Here is a 23,622-nt window from a genome sequence, read left to right as displayed (position 1 = left end):
ACTGAGTGATTGGGAAAAGGGTGGTCCATCCTACCCACCCAGAGAGAGCGAGGCCAATTGTGCTCTCTTGGACTCCCGGCTATGGACAGCTGTGGCATCACCAGGGATCGAACTTGTGACCTCTTAATGATAGGACCTGTGCTTAGATGGTTGCGCAGAATTTCTTTTTGATGTCTGTAACGTCGTAGCTCTTCTGCCAGCCGATCTCAGAACTGCTCTGTATTTTGTGTCTCCTCACACTGTACACCTGGTGCCATGAGTGTAAGCAGTGTTATTCTGTGTGTGTTCGCATGTGTTTGCAGTCCATGCCTACATCAAACCTCTAAGTCTCCATTAATGTCTATCAACAACATGTCTTTTAAGACCCTAAAGCTGGGCCTAAACCACACAATTTCTAGTCCACAATAAGCATAGAAACAAGGAGGTGGTCAGAATGTTATGACTGATCGGTGTACAACTCCCCAAAAAAGGAACTTTTCTGCACCCCTTACCACTTTACCCCTTAAGTTTCCCTCCAAATCTCTTTAAACAGAAAAATAAGGGTTGACACTGCCCTCAGTGACCGTGAATGCATACTGTCACAACATTAAAGTGCTAACGCATCCAGTCCAGTTTAGCTGTGCTTGCATCATAACGGGGTGCCTGTGGGATTTAGTGTGAGAAAAGACAAGAATAAGACAAGGAAATCTTTGAAAGACTGACACAAAGCTCTGTTTTAGAAATCTAGCGAACAGCCAGCTTAAATCAAATTCAAGCCTTTAACAGCTGAAAGACAATCAGCCGAAAATCAGCGGCTGCCCCAAGTTACTCCGACTAGTAAATCAAGCCAGTAACTCAGCCGTTATGTAGTATCTCCACCTGCGTTTTTGCACAGAATCATCCCTCAAATGTATTTGTGTGAGGAGGAGAACTGCCTTTGGCATTTTGCTTTGCATGTGGCCCGGCATGTGTGCCGGTTTCAGACACAACAAGAGGGAAGAATACGTCTGATTTGCACACGAAACTGGTGCAAAATGCTCAGTACATAAAACTCTCAGACATATGGACTCCTTTAAGGCGGCGCTTTGCATTTCTGCTATTCTTACCACCTTAACTAACGCTGTTTGTTCATGATACATTGCTATGTTTGTTTGTCTGTCTGTGTGTCTCTTCAGGTGGAAGAGGATGAGGTTGTTCAGTCCCATCAGTACAGATATGTTCAAACACTACTGAGACGGCCTCCTATAAGGTACACACACATCAGCACCATCATCTTCAGTCATTCGAGGCTGGTCCTCTCGAGGGGTCTTTTCTGTGGGTCTTCGTCTGGCTGAAAAGAACCATCCTGGAGCCACTGATTCTGCTGCCGTGTGGGCATTGCTAACCTTCTTGAAGGCAAATTTCTTCTAGCTTCATTATTGCCTGGCTTTAATAGGTCACTGGAGGTCTTTTTCTCAGAGTGTAGCTTTTTCGAAAGCCTTTTTCTTCCGTATGGCTTTGCCTTGGGCTGCAACTTTCCAATATTTGCCGTCTGTGGCTTTTTTGAGTGATTCTGATGTTATTCCTGTATTACTTTCCGATCATTCGCGGTCTTGTGGCCAACAAGTAGCTGCAAGTAGAGGATCTGCTTTGGGAGACACAAATCATGCATTTGCACCACATGATGCACGTAATGGTGGTGGTGTTGATGTTCTTCTGCTGGTCTTCAGAGATTCTACTCCTGAGTCAAGCAAAGGCCCCATTAAAGCAGCTGAATAAGGCCCAATCCCATTCCACCCCTCGCCCCTGACACTCAGCCCTTAGCCGTCTGCTCTGCACGTTCACGTCTAGGGGTAATTTTAGTTCCAATTTTAGTTGAGATAGAAGGGGAGGGTGAAGTGTTGGGGCTATTTGACCCTCCATACAGAGGTTTTTCAGAGACTCCAAACTGAGTGTTATGAGAGAAAAAAGAAAAACCGGCAAGACGGCTGAACAACAGACCAAAGAAACACACAAATGTGAGAATTTTCTCTGTTAAAAATTATGATAACTGCTGTTTTATCTTAGTTTAATGTGGTTTCAGTGTATTTTGGTCATTTTTCTTCATAACAAGCTTAACTAGCTAACTTTCCCGTTCCACCTTAAATAGTGCGGAAGTTCTGACTCCTGAAGTGCCAGAATGTAACTGCAGCACCGTTTAAGGTGGAACGGGAAAATTCTAACAGGAAGCTGCTGAATATCTGAGTTCAGCTTCATATCACTGAAGAATTAGATGGGGGTGATAATAAATAATTGCCCCCCTCTTTGAAGGCTTATGATCCCTAAATGTAAGTAAAGCCCAGCAGTGAGGAGCTGAACTTTACCCTCCTCTGCTGTCACTGCAGACGGGCAGGGTCGCCCACAGAGCAGCGCAAGTAGCTGTTAATGAAGTGATGTTTGTCCCATTTCGCAGGGCAAGAATTCAACCACTACCTTTTGTAACTCAGTTCCAAGGGACTGGGGTGACACTTGAAAACAAGGGGGTAGGGGACAAAAGAAGAAATGGGTTTGGGCCTTGGTGTTTTTGAATCGGTAAAAAGCCCTATTAAGTTCCGTTTTTTTGGCTTGAATTTGACATTTAACAAACCAACTTCTTCCCGATGTTGCCTTGATGTCTTGACCGACTCCGGCATCAAACATCCTCAGGAGAATAATGTTTACAGGTTTCCAAAATTCACTTGAATCGGAAGGGATATTTTTCCACACCTCTGAAGTTCAGTCTTAGAAGTTGGTTTAGCATTGTCTGTTTCTCATGATCCAAGCAATCCCAAGCACATTCAGTGATGTTGAGGTCTGCACTCTGGGGTGGCCAGTCCATCATTCAGCTTCTTTGTTTGGTGTCCGTCTCCTTTTCTCAGTGAGGTTCTTCTTGATCAGCTACACATCCTTTCAGACCCACAGCGCTGAGTGGTCTTCTCACAGTGGAAGGATGGACAGAAACACCTGTGGATGTTTTCAGATCTGAAGCAGCTTGATGTTCTCCTCTCTCTCAAAGCTTTAAGCACTGTTTATCTGATGTGGGCAGCATTGGTCTCTACCAGGTCTTCCAGGTGGTTGCTAGGAGCCGCGTTTTCTCTGTAGCTTTTAATCAGTTTTGAAAGCTCCTGTTTTGTGGCCTGTTTTCCTTTCACTTTGCCTTTATGCAAAGGGGGGAAAAGAATAGCTTGTACTTAATGGTCATTTTATCAGTTAAAGGAATGATGGGTGGACTCTGACTTTTGCACAGTACTGAAAACAAACTGACCCTTGTATTCCACTCCAGGTCACTGGAGAAGAGCTGGTTCCAAAGGAAGGTGTATGACTGGGATCCTTATTTTAAATTCCCCAACCGAATGATCGCCACCACTATCATCTCTCTGATCGGACTCTACCTGGTACGTTTGTGTTTGTATTTGTAGATCATGTGATGTGTTGTTGTGATATTAATGAGGTGGTATTTGTCTTTGTTTTCTTTGTAGCTCATTTCAACTGAACAAATTTGGATTTCAACGTTCAGCAACTTTATCTACTATCTATTACAAGGACTCAGTGTGGAACAACTGACGGAACATCTGGATTACACCACATGTGAGATCACTTTTCCTTTTCATTCAGTCACCCATGCATTCAGCCTTCCTTGCATTTTTTTGGTCGTCTCTCTGTTCTTAATGGAGCTGGAACCTATGGAACTGGGACTTAACCTTGTATGACCAAACCTGATGTCCTGCTTAAGTATATAGTCTTAGTTAAAGGCACATTCTGGTCTAAAACTACAATTTAACCCTTGGAACTCAAAATTTTTGTGGTGTTTTGGGTCAATTACAATTACAATTCTAAAGTATTTACATGTGACAGTCACACATGCCAAATGTTGTTATTATCAGGAGACCCTGAGCTACTCAGATATGCCATTGTTTGACATGCTAACAGCCATTTGATATCATTATAATTTTGGTCATTTTTTTAACAAAATTTAGCATTTTTTTTCTTTTCATGTAGAGATCTTGAAAACAAGTGCAGTTGTAGTCATCTTTTCAGATATTGTTAGTTTGGAGTGTCATTGAGCTGAAAGTGCAAGAACTTCAATGGTTATAAATTCTAATAGTTGTTATTAGTAAAAGTTAATAATTGCCGTAAAGCAAACATGTTTTTTATTGATTTTGTGTCCTCTTGGATTCATGCTCAGTGCTAAAACTCAAACACATCAAGATAGGCTTTATTTTAAATTTAAGTTATAAATTGATCAACTCAATTATCAATTTAAATTTATTATGAGTTGAGCATTTAATCATGTTTTTAATACTCAAATTTTAAAGTAAACTGAAACACAGAGCTAAATGTGATTGATTTTACAATCATATTTGTCATATTTATTGTTATTTATCTGTCACAATATGTTTTAGGGCCTGTTTGTGTGATTGTGAGGGAAATAGGGAAAGTGCACTCATTGTGTTGAATTGGATGCTGCATTTTTATCGCCATTTTGCCGCCTTTTTCCGGTTGGATTGCTGGCTGATGGACGGTCGCAGGTGGATGAAATCCCTCTGGATGTTGAGGCAGAATCTGATGAGTGATCTGATGTGTGAATCATGTCACTGTTTTAACCCTTTGTTGGAATAAGGTTGGAATAATAACTTCTAAGGTCAGAAAGCTGAGCAATAGTATCAGGATTTTGGGTGATTTTCCGAGCCGAATTACTCACGGATGCCGATGTCACAGCTCGATGACGGCGCACTACCTAGTTAGTGGCGGGTCTGCTGAATGTCCTGATCATGATTTGGATCATGCCTGTAGCTTAAACCGTTCTGAAGTTATGAAGACTGTAAGTAACCCATTGTCTCCTTGGTTTGACAGAATTCATGATTTCATTCATCGGTGTTCTCTCACTACAACATAAAGCATTCATTGTGCAGATTGTCCATCTGTTGACTCATTTACTCATAATTAGAACAGATTCAACATACCGTAATAAGCCATGTTTACTGTTGACTGCTTTAACGCATCCTGTGCATAAGCGTCTGTCTTGCTATATAAATTAAACAGCCAAGTCAAAAAGAGTGTCAACAGTAGAAGGTAATGAATGATAGAAGACTTTAATTGATTAGTTACTCTCGAGATATAATGGAAACGGTGTAAAACCTGTCCGATGTATCAAGTTAATCTGAGTTTTTGAGGAACGCCTGGTTTCTCATTCAAGAAAGCATTTCTTTACTTCAACCTCTGGTGAGGTTGGGCTGGATTCCAGCACAGTTCAGTGATTTTCCTGCTCAAAACACCTGATTTAACTCTTAAGGGCTTGTCTCCTCAAACACTATTTCTTGTCTAGCTAATTTAGGCTCAATTCTTTTTACCTGGTAGTTTAGCCAGATGCATTACCATGGCAACTGATCCTGCATACCAAACCCGCTCTAGGGCAGGTTACATTTGGGATTTTGGTTCATAAATAGCTATTGGACCAACCAGGATGAGCTCCTGACCAATAGGGACAGGTTCTGATGAGGAGTGATGCCGTGCATTGTATCATTGTGATATTGTGGTGGGCTGAGTACATGCTCACATTTTGTACATTATGAAAAAATAAGATTTTTTTTGATGTAAGTGGGCTGCTTTTACAATGATTTCAATGAAGTAAACACCAAAAAAAGGTATGAGTCAGAGTCGAGTCCAAGTTTAAGCTGATTCTTTAGGAGTTGAGTTCCAAGTCGAGGTCCTGGGGTGCGAGTCCGAGTCACATTGGTTAATGCACATGCTCTAAAGCGCCCCACTGGTTACCCGTGACTAAGGAAGCATGTTTAGATGAGCTGTAGTTACAGTAATAATAAAAATCTAATAAAAACTTTAAATAAAGCTATTTTTAATTGATTTCTAGATACCTGGTATGTCACAACAGCCTTGGCCGCACTGTCATCCGTAGCCCATGTTGGTCACGTACTGGTGTGTTACAGGTATGTGTGAGCACTGAACGGGATTACAGTAAATTGGAAGTGACCACTTGTGGTTTTCAATAAGAGAGTCTTATTTACTGTTGTGGAGAACCAAATGAATGTCCAGATCTCATGGCCTTTCTCAAATTCATTTATCCTTGAATTCCCAAAGCATCTCAGAGATATCGGGACTGCTTTGGAATCTAGAAGAGCACAACAGATGTCTTATTACTCTTTTATTTGTTTGTTCATTTATTTCACAGGAAGCACATTAAGAGGTTGTGGGCGGGAAAGAAAAGCTTCTTGCCAGAGAAATACCACACAGCGAACTCTGCTCTTAGCGTGGTAAGCGTGACTGTGCCCAGGTTGTGATCCACTTGCACTACAGAGTTTACTCGTGATCTCACCTTTAGATGCTCTGCTTTAAAAGTGTGCAATATATAACTAAGAGTACCTTCATTATGAAAATGCGTATAATAATGAATGTTATGATTTATGAACCAGTTATGATTTAAAATCTGCCTGCAGGCTGCCTTCCTAAGGTACCCTGGCTGGCAAATCGCCTTCACGTTATGGGGTGAGTATGATCAGATTTAGTTTGACTGACTGCTCGTTGCAGGAGATGCTCTTCTGCTGTTGTTCATCTTCTTGCTGCTTTTAACCTGTTTCTTCTTATCGCTGCCAAAGCTGAATTCTCAACATTTACTACCTCGATCTGTGCATGCCAGTCAGACTCCGCTATCACAGCACAAAGTCCCTGACTCGTGGCCAGTCAGACTCCGCGATCACAGCGCAAAGTCCCTGAGTCGTGGCCAGTCAGACTCTATCACAGCGCAAAGTCCCTGACTCGTGGCCAGTCAGACTCCGCGATCACAGCACAAAGTCCCTGACTCGTGGCCAGTCAGACTCTGCGATCACAGCACAAAGTCCCTGACTCGTGGCCAGTCAGACTCTGCGATCACAGCACAAAGTCCCTGACTCGTGGCCAGTCAGACTCTGCGATCACAGCACAAAGTCCCTGACTCGTGGCCAGTCAGACTCTGCGATCACAGCACAAAGTCCCTGACTCGTGGCCAGTCAGACTCTGCGATCACAGCACAAAGTCCCTGACTCGTGGCCAGTCAGACTCTATCACAGCGCAAAGTCCCAGACTCGTGGCCAGTCAGACTCCGCGATCACAGCACAAAGTCCCTGACTCGTGGCCAGTCAGACTCTGCGATCACAGCACAAAGTCCCTGACTCGTGGCCAGTCAGACTCTGCGATCACAGCACAAAGTCCCTGACTCGTGGCCAGTCAGACTCTGCGATCACAGCACAAAGTCCCTGACTCGTGGCCAGTCAGACTCCGCGATCACAGCACAAAGTCCCTGACTCGTGGCCAGTCAGACTCCGCGATCACAGCACAAAGTCCCTGACTCGTGGCCAGTCAGACTCCGCGATCACAGCACAAAGTCCCTGACTCGTGGCCAGTCAGACTCCGCGATCACAGCACAAAGTCCCTGACTCGTGGCCAGTCAGACTCCGCGATCACAGCACAAAGTCCCTGACTCGTGGCCAGTCAGACTCCGCGATCACAGCACAAAGTCCCTGACTCGTGGCCAGTCAGACTCCGCGATCACAGCACAAAGTCCCTGACTCGTGGCCAGTCAGACTCCGCGATCACAGCACAAAGTCCCTGACTCGTGGCCAGTCAGACTCCGCGATCACAGCACAAAGTCCCACAAAGTCGTGGCCAGTCAGACTCTGCGATCACAGCACAAAGTCCCTGACTCGTGGCCAGTCAGACTCTGCGATCACAGCACAAAGTCCCTGACTCGTGGCCAGTCAGACTCTGCGATCACAGCACAAAGTCCCTGACTCGTGGCCAGTCAACTCCCCTATCACAGCACAAAGTCCCTGACTCGTCGCCAGTCAGACTCCGCTATCACAGCACAAAGTCCCTGACTCGTCGCCAGTCAGACTCCGCTATCACAGCACAAAGTCCCTGACTCGTCGCCAGTCAGACTCCGCTATCACAGCACAAAGTCCCTGACTCGTCGCCAGTCAGACTCCGCTATCACAGCACAAAGTCCCTGACTCGTCGCCAGTCAGACTCCGCTATCACAGCACAAAGTCCCTGACTCGTCGCCAGTCAGACTCCGCTATCACAGCACAAAGTCCCTGACTCGTCGCCAGTCAGACTCCGCTATCACAGCACAAAGTCCCTGACTCGTCGCCAGTCAGACTCCCTCATCACAGCACAAAGTCCTTGACTCGTGGCCAGTCAAACTCCCATATCACAGCACATAGTTCCCAACCCGTGGCCAGTCAAAGTCCCTGACTCGTAGCCAATCAACTCCCCCATCACAGCACACAGTCCCTGACCATGGCCAGTCAAACTCCCCAATCACACCACAAAGTCTTTGCTCACAGCCACTCAAATTCTGCCATATTGGCAGAGCCAGAGTCAAAACCTGATGTTGCAGTTAAAAGTCTGACTCACAGCCAATCAAATTCTCCTATCACAAGTCCCTGGCTCACAGTCTTTCAAACTACATTATCACACACAAACTCAAACAGTCTCGTCTTGCAGCCACTTGGACTGCACTGTTGTGGCACTTTAGTCCCCAGCCTGCAGTCTAACCGAACTTTACTGCCGCAGGTCAAAGCCCCCTACAAAGTTAAAACACTAGCTAGTGGGGAAAGTTCAAAGCAGATCAAAAACATGGCATAAACAACAAAACACAAGCAAACATACTGTCTTGAACTTTCATGTGCATTGAAAAGAGATGAGATTTGGAATTCTACTCTAACCTGTCTGAAATGATGATATGTGAAATTTTCAGAAATTCAGAAATCTGTGAGTTTCGCTAAAATGGAGCATTTTGCACCAAACCACTCTGAATGACTATAACATCTTGGTGAATGAATGATGTTTAAATTTCCCTGTTATCATGTAGCATTGACCCTGCAAACTGGTCTTACACTTCAGTCAAAGTCGATGTTAAAGCAGTTTAAAAAAATGTATTCGCTTTTGGTGATTTTTTTGTGTTTTGTATTTATTTTAGGTTACGTGTTGGTGCACCTTGTCCTCTTTGTGTTCGGGATGGTATTTGTGTATCTGGTGGTCATCCCAATCAGGGAACAAGGATTCTTCACCTGGCTGATTGATGTGACCATCCTTCTGTACGTCAACAGTCCATTACACACATAACAGAGCAGGGCTGCTTTACTCTTGCTTTCCTTTTTTTGCTTTACTCTTCACCCATCTGTATGTCTGATTACGTGGATTGTTCTACTGAATTGGGTCAGAGTTGAAAACACATTTGGGACCTTTACCTGACTTGGACTTTAGACTAAGATTTTTTGCTTTAGGTGACCCTATACTTTAATTATGATTAATAATTAGTTTTAATAAAATAAACATCCTGTTTTGTCACTACCAGAATGACTTTAACAAGCATTTCAGTAGTGACTGTTTTGGTAGTGACCCTTTTTATTAATTTTGAGCAGAATTCAAAAAAGCAAGCCAGTACATAACTAGCAAGCACAGCTTTGAACACCTGTAGCCACATAAAATCATCTTTCATCATTCATTAAAACACAAAGTTCCTGAATTGCAGAAAATGCATGTTTCAGTAGTGACAGTTCTGAATGTTCCACTCTGATTCTTAAACTTTGGGACACTTACTTTAAAACAATGGGGTCTAACTGTTCACCGTGTGGCCATGAGGGACAGGGATGCAGCCTCACTTCCTGCTCTAAAAAACTCCATCTACGGACTCAAACTCTTTGGGCCAGATGCATAAACCCCCCTGCCAGATTGACTATGGCATTAAGAGCAAATAGCACAGCAGGAACATGTTTATTCGTACCTCAAAGCACTGTCGCCTCACAGAAAGAAGGGCCTGGGTTCAATTCCCCTGCCGGGTAACGGGGTCCTCTCTGTGTGGAGTTTGCATGTTCTCCCCGTGTCTGTGTGGGTTTCTTCCGGGTTCTCCGGTTTCCTCCCACAGTCCAAAGACATGCAGTCAGGCCAATTGGAAGTGCTAAATCGCCCCCAGGTGTGAGTGACTGTCTGTGTGTGTCTGTCTGCCCTGTGATGGACTGGCAACCTGCCCAGGGTGTATCCTGTTTCCGCCCGATGACCACTGGGATAGGCTCCAGCTGCCCCCGCGACCCAGAAGGAGAAGCAGCTTAGAGTGTGTGTGTGTGTGTGTGTGTGTGTGTGTGTGTGTGTTTCTCCATGTTTGCACAATGTGAGGCATCGTCCCTGTTTCCTTTATGTACGCTGGAATTCATAACATGACACAATCTAACAAAAATGAGCACCTGAACAATTCTGGTGGTAATTTCCCTGGTAAGATTTTGTTCTAATAATATTTCCTCCAGTGTTTCCAAACATGTGTGGTCACACAGGCTATTAATGCAAGGCAAAAACACAGAAACACAAATGTAGACGTTCCACAGGAAGAGATTATTAACAGATTCCCATCACTTTTATTTGACACTGTATTTTTAAACAGACTTTTTGTCCTGAGTCATATTCAAAGAACAACGTTATCACCATATTCTCCTGTTTTGTGAACGTTCAGTTTCCCAGTCTCAACTCAGTAGTAAAGACATCACCCTCGATATCTTGGTTAGAGTGGGGAGGGAACACTAGTCACAGCAGCTAGGGACATACACAGGGTTGTTCTCGATTGTTCAAAAAAAAATCTTGGAAAAAAAGACAAAAAAAAGTTAGCCTTTCTCTTCTTGCTCTGTATCGCAAATATATCGTAACATAGTGTGAAGCAAACATAGCCTAAAAATGATTACTTCAATTATGATTAATTGGAAAAATGCTTAAATTCCTAAAATGAAATCTAACATGTTAAAATACAAGTCCTACAAGTAGAAGTTGAATTTTATCATTTTATAAAGATGTTACCATTTGATTTTTTATATATATGCATTTCCAAAAAAGTTGGGATGCTGTGCAGTATTGAAATAAAAGCAAAATGCAATGACATGCAAATCATTTAAATACCTAATTTAAATTAAAACCTAATTTTAATTGAAAATACTACAAAGACAACATATCAAGTGTTGAAACTAAGATATATATTTTTTTTCCTTTAAATATATGCCTATTTTGAATTTTATGGCAGCAACACGTTCCAAAAAGGTTGGGATGTGGGGCATGTTTACCACTGTATTTCATTACCTCTTCTTTTATCAACACTCTGTAAGTGTTTGGGAACTGAGGAGCAACTACGTTGCTGTAGTTTTCGAAGTGAAATGATTTCCTGTTCTTGTTGGACACAGGATTTCAGCTGCTTAACAATTCGGAACTCCTTTGTTGACTTTTTCATTTCATAAAGTGCTAAATGTTTTTAATGGGTGACAGATCTGGACTGAAGGCAGGCCAATTTAGTACCTGGACTCTTTTAATATGGAGCCATGCTGTTGTAATACATGCAGAATATGAATGGCATAAGGCCTTCCCTGAAAAAGACGTCATCTGGATGGCAGCATATGTTGCCCCTTAAACCTGTATATAGTGTTAATGGTGCCTATGTCATTTGCACTAATGGCCTCCCCTACGATCACAGATACTGGCTTTTGAACTGTGTGCTGATAACAAGCCAGGTGGTCCCTCTCCTCTTTAGCCTGGAGGACATGGTGTCTATGCTTTCCAAAATGAATTTAAAATTTTGATTCGTTGGACCACAGAACACTTTTCCACTTTGCCTCAGTCCATTTTAAATGAGCTCGGGGCCCAAAGAAGGTGGCAGCATTTCTGGATCCTGGCCATTCTCTGCATACAGAGATTTGTCAGGACTCTTTCAATCTTTTAATGATATTATGTACCATGCAGGAATGAGGGAGTAGCTAAGTGTGCTTCTTATTGTACTGAACTACAAATTTTGTAGCCAATAGCTGTAGCTGGTACAGTTTTATGAAATGTAGCTAAATCTACACAAATTTTCACTACAGGCTTCAGGCAATCCGCGCAAAATCTGAACCACAGAATGCGGTTCGTTAACTGGGCTGCCGGTGATTTTTCTGACCTCAGTCTGGAAACATTTCTGTGAAAGTGAAGTTTCTTGTAAAATGTCTCTTAATGTTTGACTTTTTATGCGGCTGAAGTCGCTTCTCATTCACCAGCTTTGTGTTTGAACTGGCACTTCCACCTTAAATGGTGCCTGAGGTGCCAGAATGTACTGCTGCACCATTTAAGGTTGAACAGGAAAATTCAAAGCTGGTGAAAGAAAAACTGACTTCAGATTCACGACTCATTGTTTGACAGTTTCTAGAATGAACATATACAGTAAAAGAGCCACGTTTTGCTGGCATCAAATTCAAAATGGGCATAGATTTTTGAGAAATCTATATTTTGTTCCAATATTTCAACAATTGATATTGTCTTTGTTCTGTTTTCAATTAAATATAGGGTTTAAATGATTGGCACATCATTACATTTGTCTTTTTTTACATTTTGCACAATGTCCCAACTTTTTTGGAAACGGTTGTAGTATCAACAAAATTTTCTGATGAAGAAGCTTGTTTATCGATTAAAAAGTTGAAAGCATCTTAACTGAAGAATATACTATTATTTGCCAGAAGTTTTTCTTTATAAATTAGAGAATTTTGGCTTTCTCTTCTTGATTTCTTGGTTGTGGGTCTTTATATGCATGAACTCTTGTACATGTGGATTCTGATTGGCTCTTGCCTGACACACCAGGAAATAGCTCAGCGTTCAAAGGAAACCGGTGGGCTTATATCTGCCATGGTGACTTGAATAACTCGTATTTGCCACGCCACACATTTTACATGCCATGGTGCTGTTAAAGCCTGATTTTTATGAATCTCTTTCCCTTTGATTTTCTTGACATGAAAACGTGGAACAGCATTTTTTGATTTGGAGTCTGATTCTGAGTTTATGTGTTACAAAAACAGGGCAAATTTCTTCATCGTGCTCGCCCTGCTGAAGCTGCAGGTCCTCCTGGTTCGGTTTTTCTTCCTGCAGGACAAACTGTCACCTCAGGACAAGCAGAAGCCCCTCGCGCTCAACAACAGGTACGTGTTAGGGAGCAGCCTGACTTACGAAGGAGAACTGCCCAATTGTTTCTTTTTGTAGGTTAACCAAGAGATGTTAGAATCAGTCTCAGCCCACATGTAAATAGACCATCTGATGTGTTTTGCATGTTAAGTTACCCACAACTATCAGGATTTGTCAGTTGCATTCTGCTATCATACACTTGTGAACACTGATAGGAACCACAATTGCAAGCAGTTGCCCATGTTGTGTGTGCAGTGCTGGGAACTTTCGGTGCGATGTACAGTGACTGGATTGAAAAAAGTTTGAGAAGTTCACAACATCTTTGAGTTTACTTAACAATCTCAGGGAATTGTGTAAAATATTAAAAACAAGTGTTTTAATGACAAAACAAGATGAGAACTGTCTGGGTATGGCCTAATATTCTAATGAGGATGCGTCCGACACTTCCTACCTCCACAGAAGCGGAGCCAAACACAACGGCAAGGAAAACTGAGTGCAGCATGCTCTACATGTACAGGTGGTTTTGTAGACTCTGCTGTGTCCACTCACTAAAAACATTATCCAGATTTTATATGGAGATTTCTAAAGAAGGTTTTTGTTCACCGTTTACTGCTGGATCTACATGCAAGGAATCCTGGTGAGGCTGAACCACTGAATGGACAGATTATTTAGATTAAGAGACTCTTTTTAATCCCACCAACGTGGAAATTTAACCCATGTTAAATGAAGTGAAACACCACATACACATTAGTGAGCACACACACTAGGGGGCAGTGAGCACACTTGCCCAGAGTGGTGGGCAGCCCTATCCACAGCACCCAGGAAGCAGTTGGGGGTTAGGTGTCTTGCTCAAGTACACCTCAGTCAAGGACTGTCGGCACTAGGGATTGAACCAGCAACCTTCTGGTCACAGGGCCAGTTCCCTAACCTCCAGCCCACAACTGCACCAAGCAAACAGAACAGACTTCATAGTCCAGTTATGTTTGCTAGGTTAGCTTTTGCTTGGTGGTTAGCTTTCTCAAGGTAAGATTCACCAAGTTGTGCGCAGAGTGACCATAGAGGAACTCTGAGGAGTCAGGAGCAGATGGTTTACATCATGATAGAAGAATGTTGGCAAAATACCTCGGTTAGTGGACACAGGGAAGGTTTTCGCAGATCGTAATTTGCATATGTATCTTGTTCAACCACAAGAGCAAAATGTACATATTTAAAAAAACAGTTTGGTGGGAGCCCTGAAAAACATCGCCCACCCTACACCTCATGGTTAATTAGCAGTTTGTGGACACGTATCATTCAAGCGGCCCTTTCCTGCCAAAGCAGGTGGTTCTTGGTCATATTAAGAGGCGAAATGCCCCAGTACCTCTGTTGATGGGCAGAGCTCCCTAATCTGATAATGTACAGGAACGTGAGAGTGTTGGATGAACAGATGGGTGCTTGTGCCGTGGTTTTTTGTGGTTCTTGTTTGACTGATTCCTTTAACATTATCAATATTTCCTCTCCAGGAAAGTCTTCCACAACTTCAATTACTACTTCTTCTTCTACAACGTCATTTTGGGACTGGGGAGCTGCGTCTTACGGCTAATGAGTAGCGCCTTCGTCAGTTTGTTGTTGGTGTCCCGCATCAATCGGACCGTGATGCCAAAGGGCTTCGAGCTGTTGGATAAAGGTACATCCGGCAGACATCTGTGTTCAAGCCTTTACTCTTAAAGTACGATTGAGGAACAGAAATTCATTACTATATTTTCTTTTCTTTTTTTTATATGAGCTGGTGGAGCTGAGTCATCTGTAAATAACTGGGAAGAGTATAAGAGTCTAACTGTAGAACTACAAAGTACACCTATAGAGTAAGTGGAGCTGATAAAATGGACAGTGAGTGTAGAAACAAGGAGGTGGTCAGAATGATGTGCCTGATCGATGTTTGTGGTGTGCATTTTTATGGATCAAGGCACTTTTCCCAGTTATTAGATGACACTAATTTTTCTTGCTCGCTCGCTCACTCACTCACTCACGTTTAGCAGGCTGAAGATTCTCTGCAAGACATCTCATTGCTATGGGTATCTGTAAGAGTGTATGACAGTATACCTAACTAAGATCAGGGAAGGAAATAACAAGGAAAAACAAGGGAAAAAAGCTCTTTTTCATGTACATGCACATCACAAATGCTTATGAGTGCTACAGATCACGTTGATGATTTTTGTTTTCTTTTTATAAATAACTCAATCTTGAATTTCAAACTAAACATACGTTTAAAATAGAAACGGCACAAATCGCAAATGCAATCTAGAGTCCATATACACTATAAAAGAAAATATTTGGGTGACTATTGACTAGACTAGTGTGTATGTAAGCAAAGTTAGCGTCGTAGCTCCAGTGCTAAACTTGAGATGACACTGACACGGCAGGTAAAAGTGGCCCAAATCTGATTCTCACCAAATCCGATTTTTCTGTTTGCCTGTTCACACCATGTTTTAAATGTGATCTGTATGTGATATTAGTCTGAACAGCTCAGCTGCTAAACTGACCTGCATGCGCAAAAGAGCAGAGCTTTACGAGGCTCGTCCAGAGTTAGGCAATCATGATGGCCAGCGAACGGCTATCGCTCCCGGAGCTTCCGGTTTTGTCTTTGCCAGCATCACAGGACCGATTATGGAGTTCCAGTGGTAGACAGCTGGACTCCTCGCCCACAAGGTGCTTGTGTTCGCCGTAAAAAGGGCCCATTATTCGGCCACTTCTTTGGTTCGTGTCCGTAGATCCTTTAAACTGTTCTCTGGCGCTGCAGCCTCAGGCTTCTCCGGCCGCGTTCAGCCGTTTAGTTTAAAACCTCTTCAAACACTTGACAGATGTCAAGTTGAAATGACGTAGAAGTCGCATGAATTCCGATCTGGCTGTTCAGACTGAACATCGCCACAGATCGGATACGGATTGGATTTCAGTACCACATATGAAAGCATCTCAAATCGGAATTGAAAATGTCAGATTCAGTGCGTTTATCTGTTCAGACAGACATGCAGACACACATCTGTGTCACATACGGGGAAATAGATTGGATTTGGGCTCTTTTACCTGCTGTGTTAATGTAGCCTGTCTAGGTTTAGTAAGGTAAGTGAAAAGCCCTCAGGCCTGAATCAGCCCTCTGAAAAACGTTTAGTGAGCCTAAACTTCTCTGAGCTTTTTCAGAAATGAATTCTTCTTCTTCTTCCGGCTGCTCCCTTTAGGGGTCGCCACAGCGGATCATCTGCCTCCGTCTTGCCCTATCCACTGCCTCCTCTACTTTTACACCAACCATCTCCATGTCCACCTTCACTACATCCATAAACCTTCTCTGAGGTCTACCTCTTCTCCTTCTACCCGGCACCTCCATCTCCAACATTCTTTGACCAATATATCCACTATTCCTCCTCAACACATGTCCAAACCATGTTTTGAATTTGAGGAAAAGAGGAAGAGTAAATATTTCAAATCGGTGACATCGTTAAAGTTTGTTCGTTCGTTCTTTCTGTATCTGCAGGCTACCGTACGTGGATAGGAATGATCATGGCGGATCATTACCATAACAACCCGGTTATGGTCTGTTTCTGCCACCTGTTGCTCAAACGCACCGTGGAGAGACAGACAGCCATCAATGCCTACTCCCGGCTAAACAATGCCTCAGGTATAAGTCACACATACATTTGGAATCAACGTTCAAACGTTCTGTTTCGGGGGCTAAAGTGTTTGTGGAGGGCCGAAAGCTAAATTACAAAAAACACTATACAAGTAAAGAATAAGTTTAAAATGTAGAACATCTCATTCTGTGAGGGGGTGGAGTTAAGATAAATTTATCGCCTGTTCAGCATATAGTAGTTTAGCCTCACCCACTTGGACTTCAACGGTTTAGCCCCGCCCGTTTAACGTACAACAGTTTAGTGCCGTCCATTTAGTGTGCAGCGGTATGGCCACACCCATTCAGCAGTTTAGCTCCACCCATTCAAATCTACAGTAGTTTACCTCCACCCATTTGGCCTCCAGTAGTTTAGCTCCACCCATTTAGCCTGCGGCAGTTTAGCTTTACTTACCTAGTCTCCAGCAGATTAGCTCCTCCCATTTAGCCTCCAGTAGTTTAGCTCCACCCATTTAGCCTACAACAGTTTAGCTTTACTTACTTAGCCTCCAGCAGTTTAGCTCCTCCCATTTAGCCTAAAGCAGTTTAGCCCCACCTACTCAGTCTCCAGCAGTTTAGCTCCTCCCATTTAGCCTACAGCAGTTTAGCTTTACTTACTTAGTATCCAGCAGTTTAGCTCCTCCCATTTAGCCTACAGCAGTTTAGCCCCACCCATTAAGCTTACAGTACAATTTAAATGTTGTTCTGTTTCTGTCTGTCTGGGAGGAAATGGATCATTAGCCTTCAGAAGGATCCACACATCCGAAAGGAGCGTCTGAAGTTTATTTTTCCACATTCCTTTTAACCGTTTATTCCACATTTCAGCCCAGATTGCATTTTGAATAAATCCTTTTCCAGTCAGCCAATCAGAACAGGTCATTTACACGAATCAGTCAGATATTTACACGCTAAATCTTCCTCTGTTGTGTTTGCGTAGTGAGTACGCTAGACGTCAGAGTCCGCGCCCGCTGGCTTCTCCTCTACACTCTGCTGAGGAACCCTCGACTCATCCTGCTGAGGAAGCGCGAAAAGCGCAACAACAACCAGGAGCAGCTGGCCGTAGTCTGGGCCACGATGCAGACGCAGCAAGCGGACGCAGCGGCCGCCGTCCACTCAACTGACCCTTCGCACTTGGTGTAAAACCCTGAGCCTCACGTTCTTCGTCCACATTTGATTTACAGAGAAACATACAAAGGGCTACCTCCACTAAAATACTGCAAATATGTCGGGTAGTCCAGCACGTTGTTTATATTATTTAATTGATCGTTGTTACATTTTTTATAGGACGAAGCCTCGGTCAGTTCATCTCGTCTAATCAGCTTCAATAGAAGCTGCAGCAGTTTCAGTGGTTTTAATGTCAAGGTCAAAATTAGCAGCTGGTTCTGTCACCAGTTTAACTGACACATCAAAACCTGTTTTTATGTTTTTGTTTTTATGATGAGGTTTTCCACTGCGCAGTACTTTAAACATTAAATCAACATGTCATTTAAAAAAACCTCGTGTGCGCTGCATTATACTATACATTATATATTATACATTATACGCTAGATGTAGGAGGAAGAGGTCAAGCAACATGAAACCACTGTAGTGGAGGCTTCGCTTTTCGTTTTGGCCTAATATGTCAAGACTGAAACGTAATTACTGCAAATTTTTATTATTGACAAGTAAACAAATGCCTTGATGACGTCAGATTTCATTCCATATTCTCAAGTTGCATATATTAAGTTTTCAGTCAGTTTTTGTCGTTTTTCAGTTTTTGACATAATTTGAAAAGGCTTGTTGTTCTTTACGTTGTGTGTAAATTTCATGATGAATGGACCGAAAGAAACGGCCCAAAATGACTTGGAACAATGTGTGGTTCCATTGACTTCCATTAAAAGTAAAGCAGGTTTTATCCTTCTCCTGTAAAGTGACTGTATGTGGGTGGGTGTGTGTGTGTGTGTGTGTGTGTGTGTGTATATATATATATATATATATATATATATATATGTGTGTGTATGTGTGTATATATATATATATATATATATATATATATATATATATATATATATATATATATATATACACACTCATGTATTCTCATGAGAAAAGTTGTATGATTGACTTGTCTTTTTTTAAACAAGATTCTGCAGTACTATTTTTCTATATTTTCTATAAGTATTAATATTATTTTGTGAAGTTTGATGTGTTTTTTAACAGAGTACTTATTGTTTGAACACCACTGTATTAGCACTGTTATTGTTCAGCAGGTATTTTTCAATATCACTGACATGCTGTAAAAGACATTTCCGCTCTACAAGCGTCACTTTATTTTTCGTGTCTGTAATTTGATTGCTGTGTTTTTACCGGTCAGTTTGCTTTGTGTTGGAATTTCAGTGTGCGCTCCGTATCTGATGTCTGCAGTGGATGCAGTTGTGTGTTATTGACGGAATGTTTTGTTTATTAGAACCTCATTGGGATTAAACCACTTGAGAACATTTTCTGTGTCATTGATTGTTTCATTGTCCACTCACCCCAGATGTGGGACACCAGACCAGAGACGTTTGGTGTTCCAGTTTTGCTTCTTTAGGCGCTACAAGGCTAACAAACACTAAACGTCAATAGTCACCCAGATCTTTTCTGTAAATACGTCCATGAAGCTTCTTTCAGTCCAGTTGATGAGACTTGTAGAAGTGGGTGCTGTAGGACTTGCAGCGCGACGTACAGATGAATGAAACATCTGTTCAGGTGGACACACCCGCCAGCCTCTTTAGACCACGGTCCCACTCCGCTACACACTGTTCACGATTTTGGTTGTTCCTTTTTAGGAAGAACAACTAATCTTGAGTTTCTGAACTCAATATAGCGTCCATATGCCTGCATGATCCGCATGCCTGCTGTGTTCCGCTACACTGTGAAGATTTGTCCATTTTTATAGCTCACAGTAAGTCGGGCTGTGTCCTAAACCACATTAACAAGTGTCCATGTAATAGATTAACACCAGCAGTGTTTAATTTGGTTTTACAGTGTTAAAAATAAAACTATAATAATCCATCTGTACCCAAATGTATGCAGTAGACGTGAATTCAATACTGAGCCCAACGAATCAATTCTATATAATAAAATGTATTTATTTATTCATTTACTTATTTAGAAGGGTGTTTCTGGGCCAGTTGTACCAGCATCTGTACAGATCTGGCATCCAGATTTGGGCCAGCAGGAACTAGGCCAGCATTTCTAGGCTACTTGGGAATGTAGTGTTTCAGCCAATCAGAACAGAGGTCATTTACTTATATCAGTTTTGAAGGTGACATCAAAGAACTCATAGAGTGGAGAATTACCAGTCTGTAATCTCTTATGGGTTCTCAAACGCTAGAGGGCGCTAGAGTCCAAAATGAATGGGTTGATACGGAGCATCTGAGCACAGTCATAGTTTATAAACGCTGAAACATTTTTAATGTAAAAGAATACAATAATTTCCTGAACAGCATAAAACATTTTAACACTGCTTTTATATTTTTTAGAAGCTTTTAAACTCGAGGTATAGGAGTTTAAAACAGCGCCTCATGTGGGTCCATGACGTAAAGCCCGCCTCCTGCTGCCCAAAACCTGTTTGCTCTAGTGAAACACATCCGTCTACTTTCTAAAACTGAAGAAACTTTCTGGGCGAGGGATTAGAAACTGTTTGTTTTTAGCTGTTGAGCTCCATTCACTCCCATTCATTGAGGACTTGCTCGCAGGTGCTCTCTGCTGATTAGCAGGCCTGTTTCTTTATATAATAGGCGAAATAGGAAGAGGCCAGGCTCCTCATAAACCAGCTCTGGTGACATCACAAAAACATCACGTTTAATTCTAGGGTATAAAGAGAGGCTGGAAAATGGTTGTGTAAAAATGAATTAGAACTGTTTTTTATGGGTATGCAAGCCCATGAAAATGTTTTACAAAATTACTTCGAGGCCCGGGTTAACAACGACCGCCTCCGGTGCTGTTGACCAGCAGGGTGCCGGTGGAAATTGGACTACTGTAGGTCAAAGACCATCAAAGAGGAGAGGAGGAAGGCGGGTTAGACGGCAGCGAGAGAGAAGGAAAGGCAGGAGTGTGGAGGTTAGAGTAGGGACTCTGAACATAGGGACAATGACTGGTAAAGGCAGAGAGCTTGCAGACATGATGGAGAGAAGGAAGGTAGATATTCTGTGTGTCCAGGAGACCAGATGGAAAGGAAGCAAGGCCAGGAACATTGGAGGTGGATTCAAACTGTTCTATCATGGTGTAGAGAGGAAGAGAAATGGAGTAGGGATAATCCTAAAGGAACAGCTTGGGAAAAGTGTTCTGGATGTAAAGAGAGTGTCAGACAGGATCATGAGCCTGAAGTTGGAGGTTGATGGTGTGATTTTGAATGTGGTCAGTTCATATGCACCACAGGTTGGTTGTCAGTTAGAGGAGAAAGAGGAATTTTGGAGTAAGATGGATGAAGTGGTAATGATGTCCCTAGAGATGAGAGATTGGTGATTGGTGCAGACTTCAATGGACATGTTGGTGAAGGGAACAGAGGGGATGAAGAGGTGCTGGGTATGTATGGTGTGAAAGACAGAAATGCAGAAGGTCAGATGGTTGTAGATTTTGCAAAGAGAATGGAAATGGCTGTGGTGAACACACATTTTCAGAAGAGGGAAGAACACAGGGTGACATCCAAGTGCTGAGCTGTAAACATGCAGGTCTTTACTCTCTTTGCCCCTCTTTGGCTTCACTGGGGTGCATGCTGGCGTCTTTGTTGTGGCCATGTCATTCACTAGGCTGCAGAGGACATATGAGAAGGCCACACCCATTCACCGCTCTGTACACCCACAGCCCGCCTGCCTGCACATAAACATTTCACATTGTTTCCCTTCAGAGGCGCGATGATCGGGCACGAGACTGTAAGTTTAACCTCACTACTTCTAATTCGAACTCTCCGTTCCACCTTAAATGGCCTCAGGCGCCAGAATGTAAGGTGAACTGCTGCACCATTTAAGGTGGAGCGGATAATTAAAAAAAAGAAGCGAGCTTAAGCGTCGGTATCTGTTGTTTGCCGCTCGTAGCCGTTTTAGATTCACACGTTAAGTGTTTACACGCTTGGATCGAAGCTGTAGTAGCCAAAAAAACGCTTTTCTAAAGCTTTTCATAGCTGTATTTCATATTCGTTATTTAGGTGCGAGACGTTGAAACATCACGTGTGTGAAGGTTTCTGGCTGCCTTTGACAGTGCACGACATGTAAAAATGACTTTTTTGCTGTTTTTTTGGTGTTTTTGTGTTTGAATGCTGGAGCTGCGACTGTGCGCATGCGCAGTGCGATGCTGGACGCCCCCCCTCTTCCCCCCTCTTAGTGGTCTCTATTTTCAGTCGCCACATTCTTGTTCCTGTTTTTTCTGCCTTGAAGTAAAACGGCAGGTGTACGCCAGAGGGTCTTAAATCACGACAGGAAAAAAAAGAATAAAAGGACCCTTACCATTATATAAAAAATAAAAATGAGATAAAAAGTATCATCTGTTGATGTGAAATAAGTAAAGGGAATCACAATAGTCTAGAAAAAAATCAAAGGATAACCTGAAGATTATTGTTACATGAGTGCGCACCTTTGTGGACCGATGACCCAAACACCTCATGTTTCTGCTTGAGCCAAAGGAGCCAAATGAAATGACCTGCTCGCGTTTAATTGGAGGAAATGAATCAACTTTTAAGTGCCTAATGAACTCAAACAGGGACAACATGAAACCGTTATATCCAGTTATCAGTAGGACGTACCGCTGTGTGTCGTGAAAATTGGTAAGATGTGTGTTATTTTTGAAAAAAACTAAACCTAATTTGAGCATGTATAGAGAGAATGCAATTGGGCCCAATGTAGAACCTTGTGGTACCCCACAGGTGACGGATGCTGTAGTGGAAGAGAAATTTCCAGACCTAGCTGAAAATGAACAGTATCTTAAATAGGATTAAAAGCCGTTTAACGCGGTCCTTGTAGTGCTCGGAACAAAGCCTTTTATCTCCAGAGGAATCTCCAAAATAGATTTGATGTGAAAAATCACATCTAAGTTGTGCTTTTTCATGTCAGTTTTCCATGTTGCTTTGGCTGAGTAACAGACTTAAGACTGAATATTGAGCAGCTCGTCTTGTCACAGCATTGAATGCATTAGCTACGTATAACCGCTTAACCCCCCACATGACCATGTTTTACTACACACTTCCTGTAGTCCCTATAGTTACTGAATAATGTGTGTAATAAGCCTGGGATTTTAGGTGGTTGATTAGCTTACAATAAACTCATTTAGTAATATGCTTATTACTGTAATTCTAATTAAGGGTTCCAAGTACTGCATTTTATTTTTAAAAGTTTCTCACTCTACAGTTCACATTTAAGCTGATTAATTGATAATGATCATGAAAAGTTGAGTTTTATTTTTAACATTAAGGAAAACTGTTGCAATTCTCTTTGGCCTGTTAGTGCATCGGTGCACGGTGACAGTTTTCCTGTTACAGTTAGATGTTCCCAAACCGATCACATACATCTACATATTCCCAAACTGAACACGTACATCTGCATATTCCCAAACTGAACAAGTACATCTGCATATTCCCAATATCAGTAAAATCTTACGATCGGTATTGATAACCCCTTAATGTTTTAAAAGTAATTTGAGCCAATATTATTTTGCATCCCTGTTGATTACTTTTTAATATTTTAATGCAAACAGACAGATAACGTTTACCTGCCATGTACCTCTTTTCTCTCCTCAGAACCTCGATCAGGACATCTATCAGGACTACAATACTTCATTCCCTGCAGTGAACCAAACGTGAGTAACAACTTTGACAGAAGATTTTGTGAAAAAACAAATATACTTAATTTCCCTCGTGCTCGCCACAAGTGTAGTTTATCAACCAACACGTTTGGAGTCTGAAGTTTGGTTCTTTAGTTCTAGCAGTGGAGCTTCAAGCCCAGTTTAGCTAACAAGAAGGCCTTTATTTGAGAAGATCAGTTACTTAAGCTGGCCGCAGTCATTCTCCCCAGCTGATTTTACGCTCAGACCAAACTGAAGTA

At 42.3% G+C, this 23,622-nt stretch overlaps 2 protein-coding genes across 2 annotated transcripts in view; both read left to right on the top strand.

The window, feature by feature from the left end:
* The window catches only part of LOC108443454 (stimulated by retinoic acid gene 6 protein-like), a 32,823-nt gene extending 14,414 nt beyond the window's left edge, over positions 1 to 18,409 (top strand). The window contains exons 9-19 of the mRNA XM_037532699.1: positions 1,155 to 1,228; positions 3,260 to 3,371; positions 3,456 to 3,564; positions 5,846 to 5,921; positions 6,164 to 6,245; positions 6,429 to 6,477; positions 8,948 to 9,065; positions 12,825 to 12,944; positions 14,430 to 14,593; positions 16,436 to 16,579; positions 17,505 to 18,409. Coding sequence (XP_037388596.1) covers positions 1,155 to 1,228; positions 3,260 to 3,371; positions 3,456 to 3,564; positions 5,846 to 5,921; positions 6,164 to 6,245; positions 6,429 to 6,477; positions 8,948 to 9,065; positions 12,825 to 12,944; positions 14,430 to 14,593; positions 16,436 to 16,579; positions 17,505 to 17,707 — 1,251 coding nt within the window. The 3' untranslated portion in view covers positions 17,708 to 18,409. The remainder of the gene's footprint in view (positions 1 to 1,154; positions 1,229 to 3,259; positions 3,372 to 3,455; positions 3,565 to 5,845; positions 5,922 to 6,163; positions 6,246 to 6,428; positions 6,478 to 8,947; positions 9,066 to 12,824; positions 12,945 to 14,429; positions 14,594 to 16,435; positions 16,580 to 17,504) is intronic.
* A 2,964-nt stretch (positions 18,410 to 21,373) lies between these two features.
* LOC108443453 (stimulated by retinoic acid gene 6 protein-like) overlaps positions 21,374 to 23,622 on the top strand; it is a 36,007-nt gene continuing 33,758 nt past the window's right edge. Inside the window, exons 1-2 of the mRNA XM_017724148.2 lie at positions 21,374 to 21,462; positions 23,319 to 23,377. Of these exons, the coding sequence (XP_017579637.2) occupies positions 21,445 to 21,462; positions 23,319 to 23,377 (77 nt within the window). The 5' untranslated portion in view covers positions 21,374 to 21,444. The remainder of the gene's footprint in view (positions 21,463 to 23,318; positions 23,378 to 23,622) is intronic.

The sequence above is a fragment of the Pygocentrus nattereri genome, chromosome 22, assembly GCF_015220715.1.
Source record: "Pygocentrus nattereri isolate fPygNat1 chromosome 22, fPygNat1.pri, whole genome shotgun sequence".
In the NCBI taxonomy this organism is placed as follows: Eukaryota; Metazoa; Chordata; class Actinopteri; order Characiformes; family Serrasalmidae; genus Pygocentrus; species Pygocentrus nattereri.
This window is presented reverse-complemented; position numbering and strand designations above follow the sequence as displayed.